The following is a 27,081-nucleotide window of genomic DNA, read 5'->3' on the forward strand; positions in this document are numbered from 1 at the left end:
GCCACAAAGTTGCCAAGTTTGGAAAAGACCAGTAAAGATACCAGAAACGAAATCAGAACTGGGTACAGAAGAAAAAAAGACCACTCTCCTCTTTGTGAAATTGTGTGCCTTTTCCCCTCTGTTTCTTTTTCTCACCAAAGGAAATTTGAATTAGAGTAAACAATCACACCTCTTTCTTTTGCAGTAGGAAAAACAATCCTTGTGCTTTTTCCATTCATCTATTCATAAATTATAAAAAGAAATTCTTCTGTGTGCTAGACACCACTAGATACTTAGAAAACATAATATCGCTAATAGTATTAATAATAATCGCTTATACTGAGCACTTTCTTTGAGCCAGGAACTGGCCCAGATATTTTATTTGGATTCATCCATCCTTATAAAAGCTCAGTCAAGAAGGGATAATTAGTAACCTTATTTTAAGATGAGAAAACTGAGTCATAGAGAAGTGAAGTATCTTGAAAGAAATGAGGACACCTCCTTCAAGGATTTATAATGAAATGGGAGAGAGAGGAGGCAGCAATTACTCTGAGAGGCAAAAATTAAAGAGTACTGGGTGCTGTGATGGAAGTGTGCACAGGATGGTATGAGAGCACAGACCCCGAATGGAGCATATAGTAAGGTGGAAGTGTGAAGAGGTTTCCCAAAGAAAGTGGTGAACTGGGGGCTACAGGAAAGCGAAGACTGGAAAGTGAAAGAGAGATTGAGAATTCCACATGTTCCAGAGCATGGCTGGAGGTTAATGAGTTAACGATAAAGGCTAAAAGAGAGGGAGATTTCTGGGCAGAATCAGGGAATGGGATAGGGGGATTGGCCATGCTTTTCCTTTGAGATAAGAAGACTGTGAGAAATGGGATAAAAGTGTCCATATACACATACTGCTTTTGAGGTGGCTGTGTGATGTCCAGGTGAGATACTCAAAAGGCATTTGGCACTATAAGTATGAATCTCAGAGAGTTTGAATGGAGATTTTTATCATCACCTGCAAAAAGCCATCCCTGACCTTTCCCTCATTCTCCAGGTTAAGAGGAAAAACATTCAGTAGATGTCCTATGATTAGCCTCCCCGCAATGATTTAAAATTGCTACATATATAGATGGCTGTGGGTCCAAGGCCTGGCTTGTCCCAGGTCTGGCTGTGATCCAGGCTCGCCGCTAGGAATAGGACCCGAGATTTAGAATGTTACATTAGTGTAGTAGGGCGCCTGTGCATAAAATATGTAAACATAATTCAGCTTATTGTATCACGCATGTGTGGCTGAATGCCACTACTGTACTCTGATATGTGTGGAGCTATGCAGTCCCTTGGGGAGGAGAAGAGGAGCACAAGAAAGGGGAGCAGAAGAGGAGCAGAAGCAGAAGCCCACTCCCCACAATAGACTGCACTTCCCGCAACAGAAGTGCGCTCCCCACAATAAAGTTAGTGCCTGTCATTTCATTCTCATGTTGGCCTCTTGTGAATTCTTATGTCTCACCACCGACACCTTCCCTTCTCGATCACTTCGGCACTGACAATGGCAGTCAAAGACTTGGAAGTTGCAAAAATAGGCATAAGAAGACGCAGAATAAGAGGACCAATGCTGAATACTAGAAATCGCAGTTATTTATAGACAGGCAAAGAACAAAACACCTCTAGGGGACACTAGAAAGAATGGCCAAGAAATAGAAGGAAATCCAGGAGTGTCTTGTCATGGAAGAAAGCATTTTAAGAAGATGACCAAAGTACCAAAGAACTGAAAGTTTATAACAAAGTGACTGGAAGTGACCAGAATGCGAAGAGTTTCAAGTGACATAGTGGCCAGATTGCAATGAGGTGAGGAATAAGTGAGAAATGTGGAACAAGAATGTGTAGACCAGTCTTTTAAGAAGCTTGTCTATGAAATGAAAGAGAGAGAAGACTGTAATTAGAGAGGCTCATGGAGCAAAGAGTGGGTTGTGTTTGTTTTTGGTTTTGGTTTTGGTTTTGGTTTGTTTGTGGGAGAGAGTTGATTGTATCTGATGGGGGAAAAGTCAGTAGAAAAAGAGAAGTTGGAGAAGAGAAGGGATAATTGATGAAGTAAATTCCCTGGGGGCTTGACTTGACTTTAATTTGATTTCTGACAACACTTAATCTTCTCCTTGGAAAAACAAACAATGTAATTCCTCCCTCGCAAGAGCATAGAGAGTTTATCCACTGACCATAATATTTTAAAAGGTAACTTGCTCAGCATGTGGACTCACAATTGACAAAAAGTATAATGAGAATTCAACTTTGACAAAGCAGAAGGAAGCTGACCTGTGGAGATGCCTGCAGGAAACTTAGCCTGCATTGGCTCAGAAACCCAATACTGCCTTTTGGTGAGAGCTAAGATTGACTGGAGTTTTCCAAGCTCAGTAGATCTAATTCTAGTGCCCAGAAAAGATGCATTCTTAGCATTATTATTGAAAAAAGACAAAACATACAAAAATTTTTCTAGCCCATTTCTCACCTGTGCCATCGATCTTTTGTTTATAAATCATGTCTATTGATGTATCTGAAAAAAAGATAGTGTTCTCCTGGGCATCAAAGTCAATTCCAACAAAGAAGGAAGGATTTCCCGTCACTGGAACCATGACATCTTCCTGAGTGGAGATGGTGAATGGGATCCCACGAACAGCCACTTCGGATGAAAAGATCAGGAACTGCTTAACGGCTACAAGAAGGACACCATACGGTCAGCCACAGCATGGTTCTTACCCTCTCTAAATTCCAGAGGAATTACTTATACATCCACAAAATACATCTTACAATTCTAACATGTAATTCTGAAAAAAAAAAAAACATAAAAAATAAATCTGCGGAAAACACATTTGGAAATAATGGGAGGAAGAGAGGGAAAAAGATAAACTGCTATGAAGGCAATACGAGTATTACAATATTACATCTTCCTGAGAAATTTATCCTTATGATGCATTCATATAAAAGATGATACCTATATGCTTAATTTTTAAAGCAGTATTAACTGAATTCCATCGAAATTCTTGAGTAGAATTAACTTTTGTATAATATGACTTTTGTAATAGAGATCTATACCAGGAATCCTACTGCAGTTTATAAGGTATTAAGGCCAGTAAACGAGAAGAAATAACAGCAACCAGGTAATTATTTAGAAAGAAATAAGGAAAGAAAAGAAGAGAAGGGAAGGGAGAAATAGAGGAAATGAGAAATAAGTGATGTTTAAAATCAAAGGAAAAAAATTAAAAATAATAAAATAATAAAATCAAATGATACAGTAACAGTAGGTCAGGAAATCAGAAAGAGATGAAAGATGTATACCTAAGACAAAGATATAAAAATTGCAGAAGGAGCTTAAAATCAAAATTATTAGACACATAGTGTCAATATAATAGTTAGAAACACATGACTTTTTAAATGAGGGTAATTTTTATCTAAATCTGAGATTACCTACAAAGCTAACAAATTTGTCTGAATTAGAATAAGAGAACTTGCATGCTAAGCCAGGAGCAGCACCATCTGGGGAGCAAGAATTTGTTAAAAGCATAAAAAGGAGAGTTGTCAACGTGAAAATAAGAGAAACAAATATTGTAGGAGTGCATTTCATCATCGGCTGAAGCCGAGGCAATGGTCCCATTATGCTTAGATGTGTACAGTAACCAAAGAAAAAGAAGTCTTTAAGGTAAGAATGAAACCCAGAGTATAGAGGCAGATAAAAAGTGAAAATTTGAATTGAAAAGAGAAGATTTAGATGAGGAAATGAGCCACCTCAACACTTATGAGTTTACTTTGGAATACAAGAATAAAGCTAGGTGGGATCTAAATGTGATTACTTAACTCAAAGTGGCATCAGAGACAGTCTAGGAGATGTCAATGAAAGTGATGGGAAGTGCTTCCCATTAGAGTTAAGGCTAACATCTAAAGTGGAAAAGGTATACATAACAAAAAATAACTCAAAACAAATCCCATGGAATTTCAAAAGCATAGTTAAAAAAAGGAGACAAAGATATCAGGAAGGAGACAAATGGGAAAGGGATCCCCAGAAACCCCTAGATGTGGAATTAAAAGAATGTCTCAAGGGACAGAAATTTAGTTCTTCGAATCAGCAATATATAAATGGAGTGATGCCTACTGAGGAAGACACCCTGTGGGCTACAGAAATATTCGCAGTGAAAAAGTATGACAGGAGTTGGTCCAGTTCAAGAGCAGCACATACTCCTGTGCTGCCTGCCAGAAAGAATCCAGAACGGATTTCTTACCAACACAGTGGTGACCATCTACATCCAGGTTGAAGCCAAACGTGCATTTGCAGCGGTAACCCAAACCATCATTATCTGTTCGGTGGCTGAGGACACAGATCTGTTCACAGCCCCCATTGTTATCTCCACATGGATTGCTAGCTGGAGGAAAAAATGCACAGGGTTAAATCTCAATGAGAAATGTATCATTATCCCAGACATGGAAAGCCACTTTGAGCTCTGTAGGTTAAATAGAATAATGGGTTTAAAATTTGGAGACATCACTACAGGTTGCTACATCCACATCTGGATGCAATGGCCCTCCTAATTTATCACTGCTCTCCCATCTACTCTCAAACTGGTGGTGGCAAAAAGACAAGATGCCTGCAATTGGATAATTTGGGGTGTACTTTCTCCCAAATAATTGTGTCTGCTAACCTCTATGATTCGAAAATAACTCTCCCCCCACAAAAAAACTAGTGTTATTTTATCAAAAGATATAATAAATAACTATAGCTCACTGAATCCTTACTCTGAAGTAAGCCAACTTACAGTCAATGACCCTAAGAGGTAAGTAGTAGTACCTCAATTTTAAAGAAGAGGAAACCAAGTCTCTAAAAGATGATTCAGCAGCTAAATAGCTACACTAGATTCAAATATAGATCTGACTCCAAAATCCTACATGTTTGTAACCCAAACCAGTTTATACTTCCAAAAAACACCCTCAAACACAGTGACTTGAGAAAGTTCACTGAACACAACACTGCCACAGCTAAAAATTCACATGTGTCTTCTTGGCTTTTGACTTATTCTTTAAAATAGTCTCTTTATCATCTCAGGTGGATGATTTGGAGTTAACGACAGCTAGGCATCATTCTGAGGCAAATAACAAACAATTTGGATGGTAAAATCGGGTAATATTTTTGGTCATGGGCAGATGTAAATACATCATCAACTGATTATTCCAAATAGAGATTTCCAAAATGTTTTCAGATACAGTATATATTTTCAGACAAAGTATATGTTTTCCCAGGATGACAACATTAAAGGATATTCATCCGAATGTTTTAGTTCTAGTGGTTGGTTTTTTTAAAAAATAAAAAATCAACCTAATTATAGTCTTTCTCCATTAGCCAGGTGGGTTCAAAATGTGATTATCTGACTCAAAGTGGCAAAGGTGGCAGTCTTGAAGAGGTCAGAGACCCACCACTTAACTTAGAATTTTGGAATGAAATCTGTCATTCTCTGAATTACTCTTCACTGATAATAAGCTTTCCACCAACAGAGGCTAGTTTTTCATATTTCTTTTCTTTGATGCACAAGCAAATACAGAAAAGAGCTGTACATAGTCCAGACAGTCATGTCAATTTGAAATCTTGAAACACAAACAAAACTTACCTTACTATAAAAGAAGACTAAGACTGAATAAAAATATTTCTTATTTTTGATAAATGACCAGCCAGAGAGTCACCGAACTCAGTTGGCCTATGATATACCTAATGCAAATCTAAAATCTAAGAACAGGTGTCTTACAAAATCAACAGGAAAAAAAAACAAAAAAAAACAAAAAAAAACCCCACGCCTCTGAGAGTACCTAAAATGAGCACTTAGGCATGTCATTCTCTTCTTCTGGGCCTCGATTCCCTCAACCGTAATTTTAGAGGATTGATTTACAAGGTTTCTCCAATAGAATGTAGATAAGTACTTTGATTTGTTTTGTTTCCAGCTATATGCCCAGTATCTAGACAGAATCTGGTGTGTTGCAGGTGACAATAACTATCTGTTAACTTAGTCTATAAGTTCCCTGTAGATTTGGCATCTTAACTCTGAAATATGTCAATTTCTCCAGAATGCCTATGATCTGCAGAGCCAATTCCAGAGAGTTTAACTCTCTAGATAACTCTTTGTATACTTGAGAATGCCACCAAAATCTCATGAGATCCCGCATGACTAACTTCTATAGTTTTGAGAAAACCTTTCTACCAAGGCCAGTACCAAATATGCTTTCTGTTTTTCTGGGGCTTACCATGGGGCTGCCTGAGGGAATGGTAAACAGTCACTCCAAAGGGCCTTAGGGAAGACTGGTAGTACACCTGTGGGTTGGTCTCCGTGAACTTGTTTGCCTTCATTACAGCCATCTTTGTCCAATCAGTAAAAAAGACGCTATCTTCAAACAAGCTTATTCCAAAGGGATGAGGAATGCGTGAGCCTCCATGAAGCACTGTCTTCCTATTACAAAAGATATATATCATACAGTTTTTATTTGTTTTCTTTTATTTTGATTAAAGGTAGAATTAGTTCAAGTAAATGCATAAGAAATTAAATAGTGTCTTGTTACAAATATAGAATATAAAGATAAAATACATTTTAAGATACAGGTCTATTTCCATCTATGTTTGATAGAATTTTCATGTGTCTCTTGGAAAAGACCCTTGAAACTTAAATTCCAGTCCCAGTCCTAGCTAGTTCTAGATTTTTTTTGAGAAATTACTGTTTTCTCACCTGCTCTTCATTCTTTTAAGGTTGTCCCAAATATAAAATGGCTAACATGTGACACATTGTTTTGAAATCCACATGTAGAACAGTGTAACAAAGAACTGGAAGTCTAGTAGAGGATGCCTTAAACACTGATTTCACACTGGACCACTGACCATATCTCAGCAATTAGGGGGCAGGACAGTGAGTGGTAGAGTTCAACTCACGGCAAACAAAAAGACCTGTTCCTGATGTCACCCTAAGGAGAGCAAAAGTGGTGCTACCACTTTTATGGCTCTGCTTGATGAAACCATCAACTGGTCATACTTGTAGCGGAGGCACAGTATGCCCAGAGCTACTTAAATGGGAAGAAAACAGAAGTGAAGAAATCAACCGTGCCTGCCATGACATCGACAGAAATGATAATTCATTTAGGCCATTTTAAAAGTGAGGTGGACAATGGCTCGTGAGGAAAAATCTTTTTTTTCTTTTGGAATAAAAGAAAGACCTCAAAGAATAATCTTAGCAACCTCTGAAAACTAAAAGGCACAAACAATAGAGTTCTAAGAAAAGACTTGAAGATACTAATACTGGAAAAACACTATAGGAGAAAAGAAAACAAAGAAACCTAAGGTTAGTGCACATTTTAAGACATTCCATAATGACATGGTACATTAAGATTGGAGAATGGTTTTCGTTTTTAGTTAGCAAATTCCAGAACACTGAATGCCACCTGCTGGCAAAGCAAAAGGCAATGACTTTATGATTTCAGCTGTACTCATGAGCTTTATTATCATTTTGACATTTCTTCACAGCCAAAAAACCATTCAAATCTTTCTGAAACTCTGTAATTTTAATCTTTTATGTTTTAGCTTAACCTTAGCATAAAAATTCTTGGACTATATAATGTAATGCCATGAAAGAGAAAAAAATTTAAGCCATTTCTCAATTATCTTTATATGACTTATTATCAGGTTAACTAACTTTTTTCATTATATTAATTCATATTCTCACTATAGGAACCCATTTCAGTGGTAAGAAGTCAATTTTAATACATAATCACTTTATTTAACCAAGTAGAAACTGTTCTAAAAATATAAAATCCAGTGGCAAACTGTGATGCCATCTTTACAGAAGAAATAAAAGAGAAAACAAAACTACAATATGACTGTTGTTGAGAAAACAATAAAACCAAGTTATTTGGAAAAATTTAACTGGCCAGTGTATTTGCTGAATGCACAGAACAATTTTTTATGGTAAAAATTTGAAGACCATTTTATAACCAATTTTTGAAAATATCAAAAGGAGATGGTCTAAAATAGTTAACAACTAATTTATGGTTAGATCTAATCAGACTAAGAATATGAAAAAAAAATGCCGTATTCTATATTCAAATATTCTGTGTAAGTATCTTTGAAGTATATAAGGTAAAAATACAAGTCAGAACTTCTCTTTGAAATTTGAAATATATAAAGGGCAGAGTAAAATCCAATTAATTTCTACCAGAAAATGTTAAATAAAAAATAAAATTTATTTATTGAGAGAAAATTAGAAAGCTAAAAGATAAAGCGAACTTTAGAAACAAACCATAACAGACTCAGAGTATATAATGTGCCTAGCTATAAATAGACTCAGGAGTTACCGAAAATAATGTGCTTTATCTGGGAGCGGAAGAGGCTTGGGAGGAGAAATCAAAGAACAAATGTTCTAGGTAACATTTAATGACTTGTTATGGAACCCAATTATAGTTAATAAAATGGAGCAGGTCACTTCATGCAAAGTCAACATGAAAGTCATTCAAGCTTTGATTTCAACCAAAAAAAGGAGCAGGAGTATTTTAATTCTGGCCCTTTGATATTCCTCTCCATTAATTTTATATACTTTCCCCCCAAATTCATCATTATAAAAATTATTTTTTACCTTTGAATTCCATCATAAGTTACAGTCTCAATGTAATCGAACCGGGAGTCAACCCAGTAAACACGCTTTAATACTAAATCCANAAAAAAAAAAAAGAAAAGAAAAGAAAAGATGAAAGAGTCAGTTATTTTACAAGTTTACCTGAAAAACATTTTATCAGATCGTGTTTGGATCGATGGAAATTTCTTCTAGCTGACTGGAGAACGATGGGGTTATAAAACAATAAGGAAATTAAAAAGCATTAAAAATCAGAGACTATGAAGGCCAATCAGGAGAGGCAACAACTCCAAACAGCAACTATTAAAATGCATTGACTTGGAAGCCTAAAAATTCATATTTCACTCTCTTAAATTTCTCCCCTGTCTTCTGGCTCTTTCACTTCCCTTTTTTACACCCCGGAAAACTTACAGATACATTTTAAAATTAGCTATCAATCCATTCCATTCTTAATTATCCATGCGAAAGCATAGACCCCAACCCCTGAGCCGCAGACCGGTACCAGTCTGTGGACTGTTAGGAACAGAGCAGCACAGCAGGAGGTGAGCGGCAGGTGAGAGGAGTGAAGCTTCATCTTTATTTGCAGCTGCTCCCCAGCACTAGCATCACCGCCTCAGCTCCTCCTCAGATCATCAGGTATTAGATTCTCATGGGAGCACCAGTCCCTGGTGCCAAAAAGGTTGGGGACCGCTGGTCTAGAGAACATATCCATCATTTTCAAGGAAGGACAACTGATATAAAGTAGAAATGAATAATCACCTTTCACCAACACATAAGTAGCCTAAAGTTCATAAAAGGGTCCTTAGATTTTCAGGTATGAAAATCTAAGAGCAAGCTAAATTCTGGTAACTATTCTCAAATGTGCAGATCAGGAAAATTTGAATTTACACCTGGAGAAAAGTAAGCATTATCAGTCTTGCTGAGTTGATTCACACTAAACAACCGTGATGTATTATTAGCATTAACATCTCAATCCCAATATGTAACAAGAAAGCACTGAAAGGATAGTTCCAATCTTACTTCCCCAATTTAAAAAACTTTACAACTAGTTTATGCTAGAGTGATCATTTTAATAATAGCGAAACACAGCAATGTTTTGTTATATCAAGAGTATTAGATTGAGTCAGAACACAGAATCCAATCTCTCAGCCAGGCAAATATAGCAAACACCAAGAATAAACATTCTTACCCCCAAAAACATTACATATTTTTAGTATACCAGTAAGTGTGTTTGGATTACATATCCTCAAATGAAATTATATTTAGCCAATTCCTTTAAAGCTTATAGGAACAGAGACATAAAGTAAACATGGGTTCTAGAGCACAGAGCTAAAAGAAATCAGAATTAACCTTTAATTAATCCAATGGATGTTTTGTGTATAAGGAAAGAGCTAAAACTCTGAAAATACTGGAATCAGTATGTTTTCACATCACTTACCCAACAGTTGGGTCCAGGGCAATGCCCCTAGGATGCCCTAAGTTTTCAGTTATAAGTATAACCCGGTGGCTTCCATCCAAATTGACCATATCTATGCGGTTAACCTTGGTCTCCACCACATAAAGTTTATCATTAACCCAGTCCACAGCTAGATTCTCCGGATCATCAATAGAAACATTGAGAACTTCTTGGATATCTAAACCATTAATGCCAACTGAGAAAACCTAAAAGAAAAACCCAAATTATTATACTTCTTAAGCATAACTAACTGGACACTGTTTCCTATTCTTTATTCAGTGTATCTAATGTACACATCAGTCATCTGGACTAAGAAATAAATTTCACTGAAGACTTGCTATTTTATATCATGGGTTACTGAGGTGGAAAAAAGTTTCTTTAGAAGTATGTGTGAGGCAAATATATCAAAAGTTTAATTTAAAAATGTGGATGTTTGGGGTGGAGAAGGTGGAGGTGGTTTGTTTTGATTTTTAGCTATAATCAAATTATAGGAATTGTTAATAATCCAAATTCTTAATTCTTAAAAATTTTATGCAAGGCATCACTTAATTGATTTAGAATTTTATTAATGGTACAAGAAAATAAAAGAAGAAGAAATAAAATTCCATAACTCTTCAGGAGGATCTAAAATTTATTTTTAAAAATCTCCATTGCATCATTCAAAATTGAACTTAAATCCACCACACATCCCAAATAAGACAGTGTAATAAAAATTTGGCTGTTAGACAAAATACTGTCAATATTTGTTATCCAATCCTCAATTATGGTTTCATTTAGAAGATGCAGGTAAAATCTGATTTTTATCATCCGAGAAAGCAGAGTATGTTTTACATTTTAAGTGATCAAGTTTCAAAAATGACGACCAAATATCAATCCAGTTTTGAAAGAATGTCTACTATTTCTTTTAATTAGGCTTTTGGACTCCACTTCGAATAAAATTAAAAGTTGCTCAAGGCTAATCCATATAATAGACTGCTTTGTTTAATGGGTCCCATGTAATAGTATAGCATGGAAAGGTGCTGATTAACATAAAATATCTCAAGGGCCTTTTCTGTTAGAAAACAAAGAAACTTTCCCCTCCACTCCCCCCAAAGTGAAAAGCTATCAACACTTTGTGCTTGGGGTTCTATCAGCTCCCAAGCTACGCTCTTGAAATTTCTATTTACCTTATCTTTCACGGTGTCAGTCCAAAAGACTCTTTGTAGGTGATAGTGAAAATCCACACCCACAGCCACTCCACGATTTTGAGACTCTACCAAGACCTCAAAGGATCTTCCGTGAATATCGCCAATTAGCAAATCCTGACCATGGGAGAAGATAACGGAGGCCTCGCCAGCTAAATGTGAAGAGGTAAGGCATTATCACTCCTTCAAGTGAACAAAGACGATGAAATAACTTACAAGTGATATGCTCTCTGCTTTTTCAAATACTTTCTTCTATGTTTTCTTATTTGATTTTAAAATAAACTTCTGAGACAGATTTATAGGTGTCATTCTACCCATTTTACAGAATAGCAAATCGAGGCACAAAGGTGCTATTTTCAAGAATCCTTGATGAAATGGGCACTTTACCCCAGGTGCAACTTTAGATGGTATAAAACACAGAACTCATTTTAAGGATTACTGGGAAATCATTCTGTGAAAAACATAGCAATCCAAAGCCGCTATATCTAAATACTCGCAAGCATGCTAAATCAATAAGGTTATTCATTACGGTCCTCTCTGAAATAGCAAAGGATAAAAAATGATACAAAAGTCCATCCATAAAGAATTATTTAAATAAATTATGTACATGCAAAGAATGGAATATTATACCACTATAAAATAAAGAATGAGGAAGACTTCTCTGTGTAGACATGGAGAGCTCATGAAAATATATCACATAACACTAGCAATATGCAGAACTCTGTGCGTAGCTTACTACTATATATATATATATATATATATATATATATATATATATATATAACTGTATTCGTATATTCTTATTTATGCATTTAACAATCTCAAGAACTGAAATAAACAGCGATTATCCATGGGAGAGAGGAAGTGAAAACAGGGCAGAGGGGGACAGATGGAGGAAACATTTTACCATTTAATTACTTCTTATAATTTAAACTTTTTAAATATATATTCAAAATAAGTTAAATTGTTAAAAATCAGCTGTACCTAAAAGTTAATATGCAGCAACACAGGTATATCTACACAAAAACAACTAGAAAATGGGCCATTCATCAAGCATGTGAGCAGGTAAGTTTCAGAAGGCCACCAAAGGCACTTCAAAATCAAGTATGAAAAAACAATTGGAAAAAAAGAGTAAAGCTGAGATCTTCTTACCCAGAAATCCATGATGATTGCCAAATGGGAGGGGAGTTGAGGGGCTGGGTGAAAAGGGGGAAGGGATTAAGAAGTACAAATTGGTAGTTACAAAATAGTATAGGGATGTGAAATACAGCATAGGGAATATAGTCAATAATACTGTAATAACTATGGATAGTGCCAAGTGGGTATCAGACTAATGGGGGAGGGGTGGAACCACTTCATAAATTATGTAAATGTATAACCACTATGCTGTACACCTGAAACTAATATAAAATAATACTGAATGTCAACTTTAATTGAAAAATAAAAATTTTACAAAAGAAAGAAATCCATGGTGACAAAAATGCTTTAGGGGGCCCATTTTTTAACAGATTTTCCCCATACTTTTTCTCTGCTACAATACTCTTAGATTGATGCCAAAAAAAACACCAAGAATAAGGGATTCTCATAAATTGTAATCCAAATTTAGCAAGTACATTTTGCACCACCCCTAAATTTTGCATAAACAATGATGAAATTATTTCTATAGACATTTGTCATCCGCATTTGTGATAGGTAAATTAATTAAAAGTTAAATGCTCAAGTAGGTCAAATATAGGCATAAAATTTAATCCATGATTAAATGTGATAGAGGACGTAAGAGCCCAAGCCCAAAGTGAACAGGCAACCAATAAAAACTATTAATAATGGTCATCATCAATCCACAGACTGGTCCCTAATAATCAAAGTGTGAAATTAATGTTGACCAATTCTTCCAGCAGCAGAAGCCACTCCTAATTTGTAATAAATAACCCTGCATCTGTGAAAATGCTGGCATTTCTTTTGCCATCTGCTATGGAAGGATATTAGTCAGAAGTTTACTGTTCAGAGATATAAGCGTCCTTAATTTACTCACAGGAAGTATTAGCTTTGCAATGCCGTTCATGCTCCAAGATATACCCTTCTGCACAGTGGCACTGGTGATGGCCAATTCGGTCTTCACACATCTGGTCACAAATTCCCCATATCTGGCAATCATCAAAATCTGCCACATGGGAAATAAACATTTACAATCATGTTTACCAGCATTTCCTAATCACCTTCTGAAAAATATCTTGGACAAGCTGTATAGGAATTTGGTGATGACCTTGTCTAAATAAACACCCTCTGGAGGTAGCACTGATTCTAGGCATACAATAAAAAGTAGGAATTCAGAACTGGCATCTTCATACTAGGGAAAACCCGAGAGCATTTAAACAAGTTTTTTAAAATCTACATGAAGGATAGCTTTCAGAAGATGAATGACGTTGCTTGGATTCATAGCCCTGTGGTATTCTGTTTCATTTATTAATGTTTGTTTATGAAATACCTGAATTTTAATGTAAATGCTTTCCTTAAAATCTGTGCTTTCCCAATATGGTAGCCATAGCCCTCTGTGGCTTCTTATATTTGTATTTAGATTAACAAAAATGAAATATAATTAATAATTCAATTTCTCCATCACATCTGCCACATTTCAAGTGTTCAATAGCCACATAAGATTAGTGGTTACCATACTGGAAAGAGTAGAGATAGAACATTTCCATCACTGCAGAAAGTGCTATTGGACAGTGCTACTTCAGAATAAAGTAAGATCTCCCTTATAACCAGTCTCTCATTAAGATTCAAATCTGTGACTGCAATAAAATATTTGGAAAGGTCTATTTACCCAGCTGCCTTTCCTCTGATGTCAAAAAATCATAACCAAAACTAAAATTATTTTTAAGACATTAAAAATATCTTCCCTACTGCTTATTCATTAACTTATTAATTCATTTAGTTAGCATTTATTGATGGTCCATTACATGACACAGCTCTGTTCAATGCCATAGTAGTCCCAGTTCTACTATATAAAAAGTGATTTAATATAATTCACCTATAAACGATACAACATGGGGCGGGGAAAGACAGAAAAACACAAATATAGAGTCTTTCATAAAGACTGTAAAGCTTAAGGAGTACAGAAATTGTCCTATTCCTGGTAGATTGGTGCCAAATATTTCATTTGACCCTCCAAGTTCACATCCATTCTTCATGCTCCTTCACCCTGCTCTCTTCCATAGGAGAATGACCTACACAGCCCGTTATCAACAGGATTTCCATGCCCTCATGATTCAGAAAATTCTGAAACCACTGTACCATCAGGTCTAGAATCCTCCAGATTTCTAGGATCTGATTACATTTGCAGCAAATGTCAGAGTCGTGAATTGGGTTCTACCACACCTGCTAGATGGCTCACCGTCTCAAGACTCCTTAACTAGGAAGCCCAAGAAATTCCTAGAAATGAGCTAATGGTTCTATTTCTCCCAAGTATAACAACATGTCCCAGTATGTCTTTCTTTCTAAGGACTGTGAGTAACCAAAGAAAATATTAACCCAGTTTGGACATAACAAGATAAAAAGACATATGGGTATAAATAAAAAGCCCTTGTTAATCTACTTCTTCTGTGCCCTAGCCTCAGCCCTGACCAAATGACACCTGGGGCTTCACCTCAGTAGGAATGAAAGTACAGGACATTTGCCTTCAAACTCTCAGAATGTCATGACCTCATTTTCAATGCAAGACCTATGAGACTATGCTTAAGGTCTGGAGTCACCAGGGAGCATGAATTATGATGGCAAAGAGAAGAAAACCAAAGATGGAGAAGTCAAACCTACAAATCTGCGAGTGTAAATAAATGCCCTTCCTATCACCCGAGCTACAAGTACTTTAAAGGTTTCAATGAGTATATGAGATCACAGTCATTCTTAATGACTGAATAAGGGTATATCCTCAATTTGGGGAGAAAAAAAATGAAGGCTAATTAATATCCATAGTCAATTAAACTGAAGACAAGAAAAATCAAAGTAGACTTGAGGATTTTCATTAGCACAGGAAACATTGATATGAAACATTGCTTTATAATACCCACCTCCCACCCTACTACTTTTTTTTTCTTTTTATTCTTTGTCCCCTCCTACAAACAAATACTGCTTTGAAAATAATTCAAAAACCCTTTTAGCTTAGACATCCCCCTTGGACATCCTCTGATCCATCTGGCTGTGTGAAATCCCACCATGCTGAATGACCTTCCTGCCCTAATTCTGCACCACGATGTCATTCCATCAACAAACAGCATGTCCTGTCAATCAGAAACAATAACCCTGGTAAACTGCTTCAGCATGCTGCCAGCAGCAGATGAATGGTAGAAAGACGCAAGATTTCGTGTCACGATTATTCAATTTTATTCTTAATTACCACTGAGGCATTCTCTGGGGAGCCATGTCTAATATGGTAAATATTGTATAGGTTTCTAACACCTGAAGCCTCTGTAATGAGTCAGCCATGCAAAGGATTGCAGCCAAACAGAGTATTTGTTGAACTGAAATGCTTCGAAGAGCAAACTAAAAGAATTCCCTTAAAAAGTCAGCTGAAACAAGTGTAACTGGTTTAAAAATGCCAGGTATTGAAACTAATGAGTTCTCTTTACAAAGAGAGCAAAATATGGCCTACTTTGAAATAAATGTTAACCGAGCTTTAAAACTCAGGGGCAAAGGACACATTCTGGAAGGACAGGAAAGGTCACAAGAAAGGCCTCTGCAGGTGGTAGGGGCCTCACATTCCCAAAGGCGCTCAACTGGAGACTTCTGAGCTGATCTCTAAATGAGGTTATCTGTACTAAAGTCCCAGGCACATACTGAAGGAACTGAAAGACATTCATCACCGAACTTGAAACTAGTGCCCAGTATCAGACCACACGACTTGCAGTGCGCTATGAACTGAATGTTTTCTATAAATCCTGACATTAGCTTGTACATAATACTGCACTTTTCTATATCACATTCATTAATAGGTTCAATGTAAAAACCTTGTTATGACAGGTTTTCATTTCTTACTGGCTGTAAAAAATTTGAAGTGGCCCAGACCTATGACATATGAAGATCCCTAGACACTTGGAAATATAACCCAAAGCTCATCACAGCCTTAGACACTGGGCAAGATGTTGGAAAGTGTGCTATCCAGACTTCATGGTTAAAAAAAAAAAAGACAGAATAGGTTGTAGGAATCACAAGATGAAACTAGGGATTCTGAAAGAGTAAATTACTTTTACTGAAAAGACATAAGGCCTATCAAGTTCCCACTGCAAGGTAATCCAGCCCCATCTCCTCTTTGGGAGTTGAGAGAAGAAAAATAGAGAAAAGCTGATACAGATACTGAGAATGTGGCTTCTTGTATTTCTATTGGAATTCCTTTTCTACTAAAAGAAAGGGGAAATGCCTGGAGAACTATAAGACTGAAAATTGGATTGGCAGGTGGGTGGCAGTAAAGGGGGATGGAGAAGCCTGACATTTGCCAAAGACAAAGAGCAGCCTCACACCCACAGAGGAGCACCACACAGAGAAAAAAGGGATGTTGCCCTCACAGCGAAGCGAGGGAGAGCAGGCAGAGGTTCCAAAGTCGGAAAGCCACCAAACAAAGGACATTTGAGTCAAAAGTATTCTTAAATTTCTTAAATGCATCTCCAGTGTAATGATAATAAAAAGCAAAAAGTGTCTTGTAATATAATTTAATGCCAGTTGCAGATCATAATGTTTTATTTATAAAATGTTTGGAAATGATTAGAAGAAATTTGGGGCTTTCTTAAATAATTTAGAGTTCTCTCTGAGTCTTCAGGATCTCTAGGGCTGACTTGCATAAAGCACTTAATCAGAAAATGTCTTGTTGAATATGGTTACTTAAAAGGAGCAATAAGATCATGGGCAAACTCTGAGACATAGTCTCTGATGTTAAAAACCTAAAATTACCCGCTTTGAAAACAAGGCCAGCCTCAACTGGATTTCTTTACCAGATATAAAAATCCCGTTTTTCTTGGCATGTGACAGGTAAATAAGCTGAGGAATAGACTTTCTCAAGAGTTCGAAGTTTAATTTGTAAACCAAAGTTTATTTCTGGTATTAAAACTTTTTCTGGCTATGAGTAGTCATTAAGATCTACCATAACTGTGAAAAAGTATAATTAAGTTGGAAGCCATAAGCTACTTGAGACTAAAGACTGAATAACTTCATAAGGTTTATCCAAATTCAGTCTTTTTGGCCTAATTGTATTAATATTTTAGATATTACTTCAGAAGAAATGCTTTTATAAAAGTATTTCTTATGTATGCCCTGAAAAATCTCAAATTTCTAAGGCATATCAAAAAAATACAAATATCCTGGGAAAGTTCTGAATCATCTATCTTTTGGAGATTCATAGAGGACCACCAAATCTCTAGAACACCTTTACAGTTGTCAAAATTGCGATTAAAATAATTCATTTTAATGAACCATTTGAGTTGCTTTCCAGATGCCTTTTCCCAGCACCAGTAAAAACAGTTATTTTAAACTTCTGTGGTTACTTTATACTACTATATTTGTTGTTCCCGTGTCAACGATAGGGAAAAAGATATCAGAGCATTAAAAATTCATTGTTCAAATCCTTAAAAACTGCAAATCAATGATACTTGGCCGTGTCTAATTCTCCCATCATAAGACCCCATCCTAATCACAATGGGATGCAAAATTGACTTGCATCACATTCAAAAATTTCCCAGTGGGAGAAATCATTCTTCTAATTCTGAAAGGAGAGATGTAGGAAATTTGGTGCACAGGTACTCATTTCAATGCCAGCTACCAGCTGGAAGCAACATGACAGAGTTTGTTCTCGAATATTAGCTTCAAGTAGAGGTAAAAATCAATGAGACTAGTGTGGTCAGCAGAGCAATGACCTACCTGATTTGCTGTGTACCACTCTTTACTTGCTGGATCCTGAGGAGGTTTGAGCAAACTGGATATAGAGACCAGGGGAGCAGGGTAGGGTACTTGATGGGTTCAAGGCAGCAGTTATTTACCAACCACATAGAAGTGTTTCAGTATTTAACAACCAGTATGGCCATACCAACCCTGATTCCAAATACTTAGAAAACACCAAAGGACTATCTCCATCATCGGGCAGTAGACAGGTAACCATGTGTTAGTCAACTCACTCATCACAGAACCACTGTTTTGCCTTGTGCACCTCACAAAAACTTTTCAGTTAAAACCTCATATTGTCCAGGTTTTCTGTGAGGAGTGTGTTGCTCTTTGTTATACAGATCATCATCAATCCTATCCACAAGTACAAACTCCTTTTTGTCAAAAATCATAGACCCCATCAGTGTGGCAAGCAATGAGATGCAAGACCAGCCATTCCCACCTGTCACTTACCGACACATTTACGGGTGTTATTTTGGTCGACGATGTAACCTGGGGGACAATAACATGCCCCTCCAAATGGCGCCATGTGGCATTGATACTCACAGGCCAAGAAAGGACACAAAGTCACATCTAAACAGAGAAAAACACTGTTAAATGAATAGTGACCTCTGGACCAGAATGATTTATCCGTGAAGTAAGAGCTTCTTTTTTCAAAAGTAAAAGCTAAGTAAGCACGCAGTCAAGGCACAGAAAACCTGTCACCGTTGAAGCCTTACTGCAATATTATGGTACAAAAGCTCAACTGATATTTTTTTTTAAATCTTTAAAGTTATAACTATGTGCAAGTATAAGTCAGGATAAGAGCTGTTTATGGAAAAATTGAGTCATACAAAGTAGACAAGTCCAAGAATTTCCAAGCGACCAGATTGAAAATAATACCAAAAACATTAACTATGGCGGGCTTCAAGTGGTGGGATTTCAGGTGACTATGTATATTTTTCCGTTAATTTTATTTTCTATTTTGTATCTTATTTTGTACTATTTATTTTTATTTTATACTGTAACTATACATCTCTTGTTAATTTTTAAGATTTTCTTAAAAGGCCCCTAAATGAAATGGAGGGGGAAAAAGAATGCCATAGAAGTCTCTGCATATTTAAATATTACAAGTATTTTCAAGGAAAAAGAAAAGGAAAAAAGAAAACAAGACCTGAGGGTTACAGGTACATGGTCTCTTCTGGGCAAGTACTAGATAACTTAGAGAGTGTGCAATTGATAAAAATCAAGGCCATAAATGGTTATTCTCTTAGAGAACAGTCAGCTGTCCACAGAGTTGATGGCTTGATGCTGGGGGTGGTATTCTACAGCCACAGAAAAAGAAAAAGGAAAAACTAACTCAAAGTATATAACCCAGGAACCAGAAACTTCTTTTCTGAGTATAACCAGACAAAACTTTTTCAATACTGTAAGCAAGAAAATAAAATCTCTAGAACACCTTTACAGTTGTCAAAATTGCGATTAAAATAATTCTGCCTGGGTGGAAGGAAAAAAGCCACAAATATTTGAAGCTTCACCATCAAAAGGTAGAGTCTATTTCTTCAATCCATTGAACCTGTGCTTGGCCGAGTGACTTGCTTTTTGGCCAATAAGACATTTAGCAAACATGACATAGCAAAGGCTTAAAAGAGCTCGTGCACTAGAGTTTGCCCTTTCTACCACCATGTAACTGAGCCTGGACTAGCCTGAGCTTTTGTTGTAACACCAGACAAGGGAGTGAGCTGGTCTAGGTAAGAAGAACTACCTGGCCAACCCACAGAAATGTGAAAAATAATAAATGTTTGTTGCTTTAAGCCATTAAGTCTTGAGATAGTTTGTTATGCAAGCACCAACTGATACTCTCTGTATTTGGGAATCTGTTCTAGAAAAACATCTATCTTTAAGCTACCCAGACACATTCACACTCACCACAAGGTCGTCGGGCAGTGGCATTGCCTTCATCTTCTCCCGATGGACAATCTAAAGTTCCATCACAAACTTTTGTAATTGGGATGCATTTTCCAGACTTTGGACAAACCCATTCACCTGGGTAACATTTATGAGAATGATGAGGACTGCTTTCTGTGGCAGGGAAGGAAGAAAGTTACAGGCCACATGAGAAGTGGAGCCAGCTCTTTTTCAATCCATGATTAAGAAAGGATCTAGATCAGGTAGACAAGAGAGGTCTACAAATGACCTATATTTTCAAATAAACTAGTAGTTTCTAACACTACCAGTAGACTTTTATTGAGATTCTAAGGAATGGCAAAATGAAATTATTTAAGTTCCACTCTTTCTGGGGGAGGTGGCCTCCAGCCAGGTTCTAAGAGTAAGATGCAGATGTGGGCCTGAATTATCAACAAGATAGATGAATAACCCCTAGAAGACAATTCAGTGATTTGAATCACAAATTATAGAAGTAGGGCCATCAAGGTAACACCAGGTTTCCCGAGTTTTTATTTGATTCGTGTTTTAATTTTTTTTAGTTGTTTGATTTGCTTTGTTTCTTTAGTGAAATGTCAACAGTGTAAGAAAAACCATAACCCAAACGTAGGAAGACCACTTCTTGGAACACCTAAGTGTGAAACCAGTAGATGTTTCCAGAAAAAGCATCACTCTTATAATTAAATCTGGGGCTGGAACAGTACAGGTAACTTGTTTTATGGTGTGGGTATAAGTAACTTCTAAACTGTTGGAGGTACTGCAGAGTGAAGTGAGTGAAGATTATTGGCCATTTCCTTCTCACAGACTCTTTAAACACTTCCCTGAATAAAATCACCTGTTGCAAACACCAGTCCCTGGCTCTCATGTTCCCTCTGTGGCCTCTCTCCCACCACCAGATGTCAGTCACTCTTTATTTGTAAATCAGAATTTGAAAACAAAACAAAACTGCACTTCTAAGGCTCAAAGTCATTTTTAAAGGTTAGAAGTCCTAAAACAGATCACTTTTTCCTCTATTTTCCTCCTTCCTCATCCTACTTCTTTTGTATAGATAACTCTAGTTAAAATAAGCAGTCTTAAAAGGAAACAGAGTGAGCTCTAGAAAGGCGATAGACTACTCTACCTGTTTTGCCTTAATGATAGGGAGGGAATTATAATTCATGCCATTTTTGAGTTCTGATTTTTTTAAGAAAAATCAAATGCATTTCAATTAGAATTTCTTCCTCTCCTTACCACATTCATCTTCATCTCCATTATCTGTACAGTCATCATCTCCGTCACAGACCCAATTTTGATTAATGCAGTGGCCATTGGGGCAAGTGAACTGGTTGCCTCTGCAGGTCTCATATTCTGGTGACAAAAAAAAAAACCAAGCTTCACTCCAAAGACATAAATCATTTGGAAAAACTTAAAGTGCTCACCCCACTGCCTAAATTGAGCTCTTGAAAAACTCAATTTAGTCCCCTAAGTATCTTAACAAAAATGAAAAAAAGAGGAATTAAAGAAAGAAGGAGAAAGAAGTAGGAAAAAAGCAGAAGAAGATAGCAGCTTTGAATCCAGAAATTGAACTCAGGTACCAGTCTGTGTTTCTCAAGATTAAAATAATACAAAATGCTATAGATTGACACAGAACAGAGAGAATGCAGACTGATAAGATGCTACAGACAGGCCAATGTCCAACATTCTCCCACTTTACCACAAGCACTGTAATTGCTTTTTAGGACCAAATGACTCTGAGTCTCCCATTCCATTCTCTTTAATACAGTTACTAATATAAGCCCAGGTGCCGGAAAATAAATCAGGAATGGCTCATAGAAAATTTGAGTGATATTGAAAATACTGAACAACCTCTAAGGCATGGGTACCAACCCATCAAAACAGCGTGGAGAAAAATCATACATTCTAGTAAATAAATGACCATGAAAAGCTGGAAATTTACTGGCATTAGTAAAATACTCTGACAGAGACTTAAAAGCTGTATATTCCAATACAAGGAGACCAGAGGTGGCAACAATAAGAGAAAGATGGTTTGCATTGCAGGAAACAGAATGGAAAGAAAGGAAGAAATAAAAGCCACCTGCACCACACTGAAACTTTTCTGACCCTCCAATTTTAATGTGGTAAGAATTTCAAAGTAAAGAGAAGAGTTAGACCCATTGCTATCAGAGACCTTCCTCTCCCTTTCACGCCCTTCTCTCACTCTTCTATCAAGGTCATCAGACCCATTCCCGAGGTATGAGTAATTTGAGAGTCTGGTCATACAATACACCCTGTACCCTGTATCTTCAGGAAAGAATGCAAACTGTTCATCAGCAACCTTTCAACTCTACACAGATCCTTGGAAGATAAAGGATCCCAGGTCCAGTGACACTGCTGAGGCTCATGCCATGGGCCCTACATGATCTTTTGGTTCTATCTGCCATCAGACACAATGATCCTTTTGTTTGAAAAGAGTGACACATTGGTAGAGAGTGGGGGAAACACTCCTAACAACACAACCCAGCATAAGGAAATCACCGTACTGCAAGAATGCTCATCACTGCCATCTTCACAGTCAGGGATATGGTCACAGATGTAGTTACGAGTGAGGCACTCCCCACTGCCACACTGAAACTGGTTGTGGGAGCACGGCTCAGCTGGAACACAAGGTTAAGAAGGGAAAGAAAGGAGAGAATTTCAATTCCACTGTAGCCATTTAATCTCATAGAAAGATTCTGTCTCAAGTTTAAAAAGAGATTCTTATACAGTACCATGCTGGTAAATGTTTAACAGCCAGCTCTCCAGGAACAAAAAGGCCCTGACTTATAGTATTTGCCAGTTTCCATAGTGTAAATACTCCCACCATGACTGACTTCAAGCTACCAACATGAATTCATTGAACACGAACTTGAGAAGAGATGTGCATAATTGGCCAATATAAACCAGCTTCAGCACACCACTGCACATCTCACACATATTACTTACTGCAGTTGTCTTCATCAGAGTAGTCTCTGCAATCAACTTTCTGATCACATCTCTGACTAGCGTTATAGCAGGCTCCGTTGGCACAAGTCAGCTGCTCACATACTGGGTATCCTAAAGGAATGGAAACAGCACACAAACCCTAAATTCAGACATTTCTATAGCAAACACTTCTTGAGTGACGTACTACCAATATGTGCCGAGCATAGACAGATACTTCAGATAATTCCTTGGATAGTCCCTTGGATAGTGCCGAGCACATATTGGTAAACAAAAGAGACACGGAGATTATAGTTGGATAGGGGAAAGAGACATTAATCGAATAAAGACACAAATAACAAATTATAAACTGTGTTATGTGCTACTGTGGGAACTACAGAATGTTGTGAGAGTGCATAGTAGGGGGTCTGGGAGCCCGGAGAAGTCTCCCCTGAAGAAGTGACTTATGAGAGCTCAGAGCTGAAGAATGAAAATGAACCTAACTTATTTCAAAATAGAACCTTCTTGTACGTACTACAAATAACACCTCCAGGAAACCAATGTACCACTGCACATGCTTGGGAAATGAAGGGCCATTTCTTTCACTGGAGGATCATCGAAGGAAAGCGGGCCTGGAAGTCAGGAGACCCGGGATCTGGGTTACCACTCAGCAGCTATTTGTTCTGACTCAAAGCCGCTTATCCTCTGTGTCACCATTTCCTTATTCATACATCTGGAGAATTTACTTCAAAAGGTAGAGGGACCTCAGAAGACAATGTCTAGTAAAGTACTTTGTAAGCGTAAGGTGTTCTACAAGCTCAAATAATTGTCACCACATCACGTATATATGGTCATCTCATTGTTACTAACCAGATGTTTAACCTTAGTTTTCTAGGTCTCAGTGGAAAAATCAGGATGTCCCTTGGAGGAATAACATGCTGTCATTCCCTCCCCTGTGCTTCCTTAGGCTTGGAACATGTATTTCTCATAATCCCTAGCTGTAGGCTTCATCTTGATCGTTGTTTATCTTTTTCCCACATGACATAATGAAACCCTCTGAGATTGAGGATCCTGTGTTATTCACTTGAGAATCTCCAACATTTAACGCAGAGACTGGGTCATCACTTAATGTGCTCAAGAAATGCTCGATATTGCTATTGAGTTATCACAGGTGAACTTTTTAGTTAAAAAGCATTTAAAAATATTTTGAACTTCTGTTTTTTATGGTCTCTTAACATCCACGTTCTCACAATATGATATTTTTCTTGTTTTGTCTATTTTTTTTACTACAGATTGTTTTCATAATGATTGTGACTGTCCTCAAATTTCTTTTTCACTAAGAAACAGGTATGTCTTGGTTAGTATCTCAAAGACCAGACAGCACAGTCCCACCTTGAGGCTCAATTTTGCATTTAAGAACCCAATGTGAGGTTTCACAGACATAGACAGATACTTCAGATAATTCCTTGGATAGTCCGAAAGTCTCCTTCAAGCAGAAGCAGTACACAAAATTCTGTGCCGGAAGTATATTAAACTTGTCACATGTTAACCCGCACTTTTAGAAAAGATGAACTCCCAAATGATCTTTTTCCATTTTTTGTATAATGAAGGAATAAGCCTAAATATTCTCATCTCAAGAAGTTCAAAACTAGCCTTAAAATATAAAACTGCTAAAGTTATATGTATTCAATCATATATTAACATAGAAGGCATTTTAAAAGAGCTGATTAAAATGGTTTTTTTTCTTAATTTTATTTGTTTTTTTTTTCTTAATAGTCCAAGAATCAGCTGCTGCTTAGGGTTATTGCTGTCTTTTAATCACTGAGATGGTATGCACTGCAAATGTGCCTTCAAAGGGTCACACAACTCTGTTTAGTAATTCTCTCTTTAAGAGATGCAAGAGGCCAGTTGAGCCAGGCAAGCAATTCCCTTCTTTCTGCATGCTGGATAATTCCTAGAGTCAGTACACGTTATCTAACCTTTTAAGAGTAGCAGCAAGCAGGAGAGGAATCTTAGAAAGCCCAGCTCTTTGCAATAGATAAGATATCTGTCAGGAGGAAAATTTATTTGGGCTTGGACTGTGACTACCTCATTTAAGGCAATTATTATAGATTTGAAGGATCTGGGACAAATATGCTGGGTGGATCTCTTGTTCTCCCCGTCTTGCTTTTTGGGAGCCAGTGCCATTAAACTGAAAGGGGAAAAACTAAAACAGTATCCACTGACGGGACTAAAAGTTTACTGACATGGCTCACTCCCCACCGCAACAAACAACAAGGACAGCTTGATGTCATCAGGGAGAGTATGGGAATGGTCAGAGGTCAGCAGTTTGACACTCGGAATGAAGAACGAACAGCTTTCTTGTCTCTATCCATGCTGATAATGAATATCTCTCAGTCAGCTGAAGACCTGCCTCTACCCCTGAACACTTTTTGGTCTCTTCTGCGCATAGTTAACTATAAGCGCACGCCCATAGAAAAGACTGCATAGAGCTACCTGACTCCATTAAATACCAAACATATTTGGAAATCTCTTTCTGAAGTTTTTCCCCTTTTGGAGACCCACGTAGAGGGAATAGGTCCAAATTGTTCACACTGAGCAAAGTAAGAAATGGTTTATTTGCTTGGCAAATCTGAGTCTAACCTTGTAAACTTTTCTCCATGGAGCAAAGCCGTCATGTCGCTTACATGTCCTGCAGGATTTTAAGAGAAAGTATAATAAAAGAGGAGAGAATACGCAAGATCACCAGAGAAACTCATCTTAAGTTTTGTCTTAACAGAAAAATTGACAAGTAACTATTAACTGAGCCCTAGACCTCTAAAGTTTACCTGACACAAAAATGCAAGAACATCTTTGCTCACACCACCTCTTCCCTCTTCCTTCTTTCCTCCCTTACTTAAATTCCAAATGACATATGTACAAGTTTGTTCCCCTCAAATTGACAGCTGCCCCTAAATATACATACAAGATTGGTGCCTGAAGATTTTTAAAATTTCTTTCTCTGCTAATGATTTGGACTGGAGCAAGAAAGGTCCATGCTATAGTTCTGTTTACATTATAAAAAAGAAAGGTATGGTTTGAGGACCTCATAGACCTCTCAGAATGTATATCGCTCACAGCGGAGTAAGATACAGCTATCAGGCACTACTCTTTATTATCTTGACAGGAAGGCTGTAAATACATTCTATTCTCAGAACTTGACAAAATGGCCAAAAATATATATATAAGAAGATAAACTGATTATAAAGAAAAGAAGGCATCTTAAAGGTAGACTATGAAACTTAAGCCAAGACTTAAAGGAATACGAGAAGTTACTGCCTAGACACCTGGGACTTTTCAAGGTCCTAGAGTCATCCTTTATAAGTTACTCTACCTTACTCTGGCAGGCTAATCCAGTCAATGATTGGCCAGGAATAGTTTACTAGTTTGGCCACCAGCACTTAGCTGCAAGTACTATGCATAATGTTAAAAAAGCAGTGACAATAATAATCACCAACATGGACTGAAAACTATGTGCCAGAAACTTGTCTAAGTATTCAATATGTATGAACTCATTTTATCTTTATAACACCCCTAGGAAGAAGACACTACCATTACTCCCATTTTATAGATTTATATTTTATAAATTTTACATATGTGCCTCTCTGAGACACAGACAGGTTAAGAATTTAAAAAGGATCACACAAGTGGTGAGTTGAAGAGCCAGAACTTAAATTCAGGCAATCTGGCTCTACAATGCATATTCCTCACCACCTCAATAAATATAGTTTCAGGGTAAGTAATAAAAAAGCAAAAAATTACAGAAGAATGAAATTGATTGAAAGGAAATAAAGAATCTTAAAAAGATAGTATGAAAAGAAAGAAAAGAAACAACCTAAAGGAAAAAAAAGTTTTTATTTTTTTCATTCCGTTTCCCATTCCACTTTGGAAAATCTGGAGAAGTGAGGCCAACTCTAGATTTCAGCAATTAAGGCATATTCTACTAAAGACTCCAGAAATTCCATGAAACCCTATGCTAGGAAACAGAGCTTTCTTGGAGTATCAGGACAAAAAA

General features: G+C 37.0%; 1 protein-coding gene across 1 annotated transcript in view; it reads right to left on the reverse strand.

The window, feature by feature from the left end:
- Window positions 1–27,081, reverse strand: part of LRP2 (LDL receptor related protein 2) — a 180,840-nt gene that overhangs the window by 105,180 nt on the left and 48,579 nt on the right. Inside the window, exons 5-16 of the mRNA XM_039855815.1 lie at window positions 23,052–23,162; window positions 22,610–22,723; window positions 21,321–21,437; window positions 20,076–20,228; window positions 18,621–18,740; window positions 13,276–13,404; window positions 11,226–11,395; window positions 10,039–10,265; window positions 8,607–8,690; window positions 6,238–6,440; window positions 4,233–4,373; window positions 2,468–2,671 (exon numbers count right to left, since the gene is read on the reverse strand). Of these exons, the coding sequence (XP_039711749.1) occupies window positions 2,468–2,671; window positions 4,233–4,373; window positions 6,238–6,440; window positions 8,607–8,690; window positions 10,039–10,265; window positions 11,226–11,395; window positions 13,276–13,404; window positions 18,621–18,740; window positions 20,076–20,228; window positions 21,321–21,437; window positions 22,610–22,723; window positions 23,052–23,162 (1,773 nt within the window). The remainder of the gene's footprint in view (window positions 1–2,467; window positions 2,672–4,232; window positions 4,374–6,237; window positions 6,441–8,606; window positions 8,691–10,038; window positions 10,266–11,225; window positions 11,396–13,275; window positions 13,405–18,620; window positions 18,741–20,075; window positions 20,229–21,320; window positions 21,438–22,609; window positions 22,724–23,051; window positions 23,163–27,081) is intronic.

Source organism: Pteropus medius, unplaced genomic scaffold (assembly GCF_902729225.1).
Source record: "Pteropus medius unplaced genomic scaffold, Ma_sr-lr_union100, whole genome shotgun sequence".
Classification (NCBI taxonomy): Eukaryota; Metazoa; Chordata; class Mammalia; order Chiroptera; family Pteropodidae; genus Pteropus; species Pteropus medius.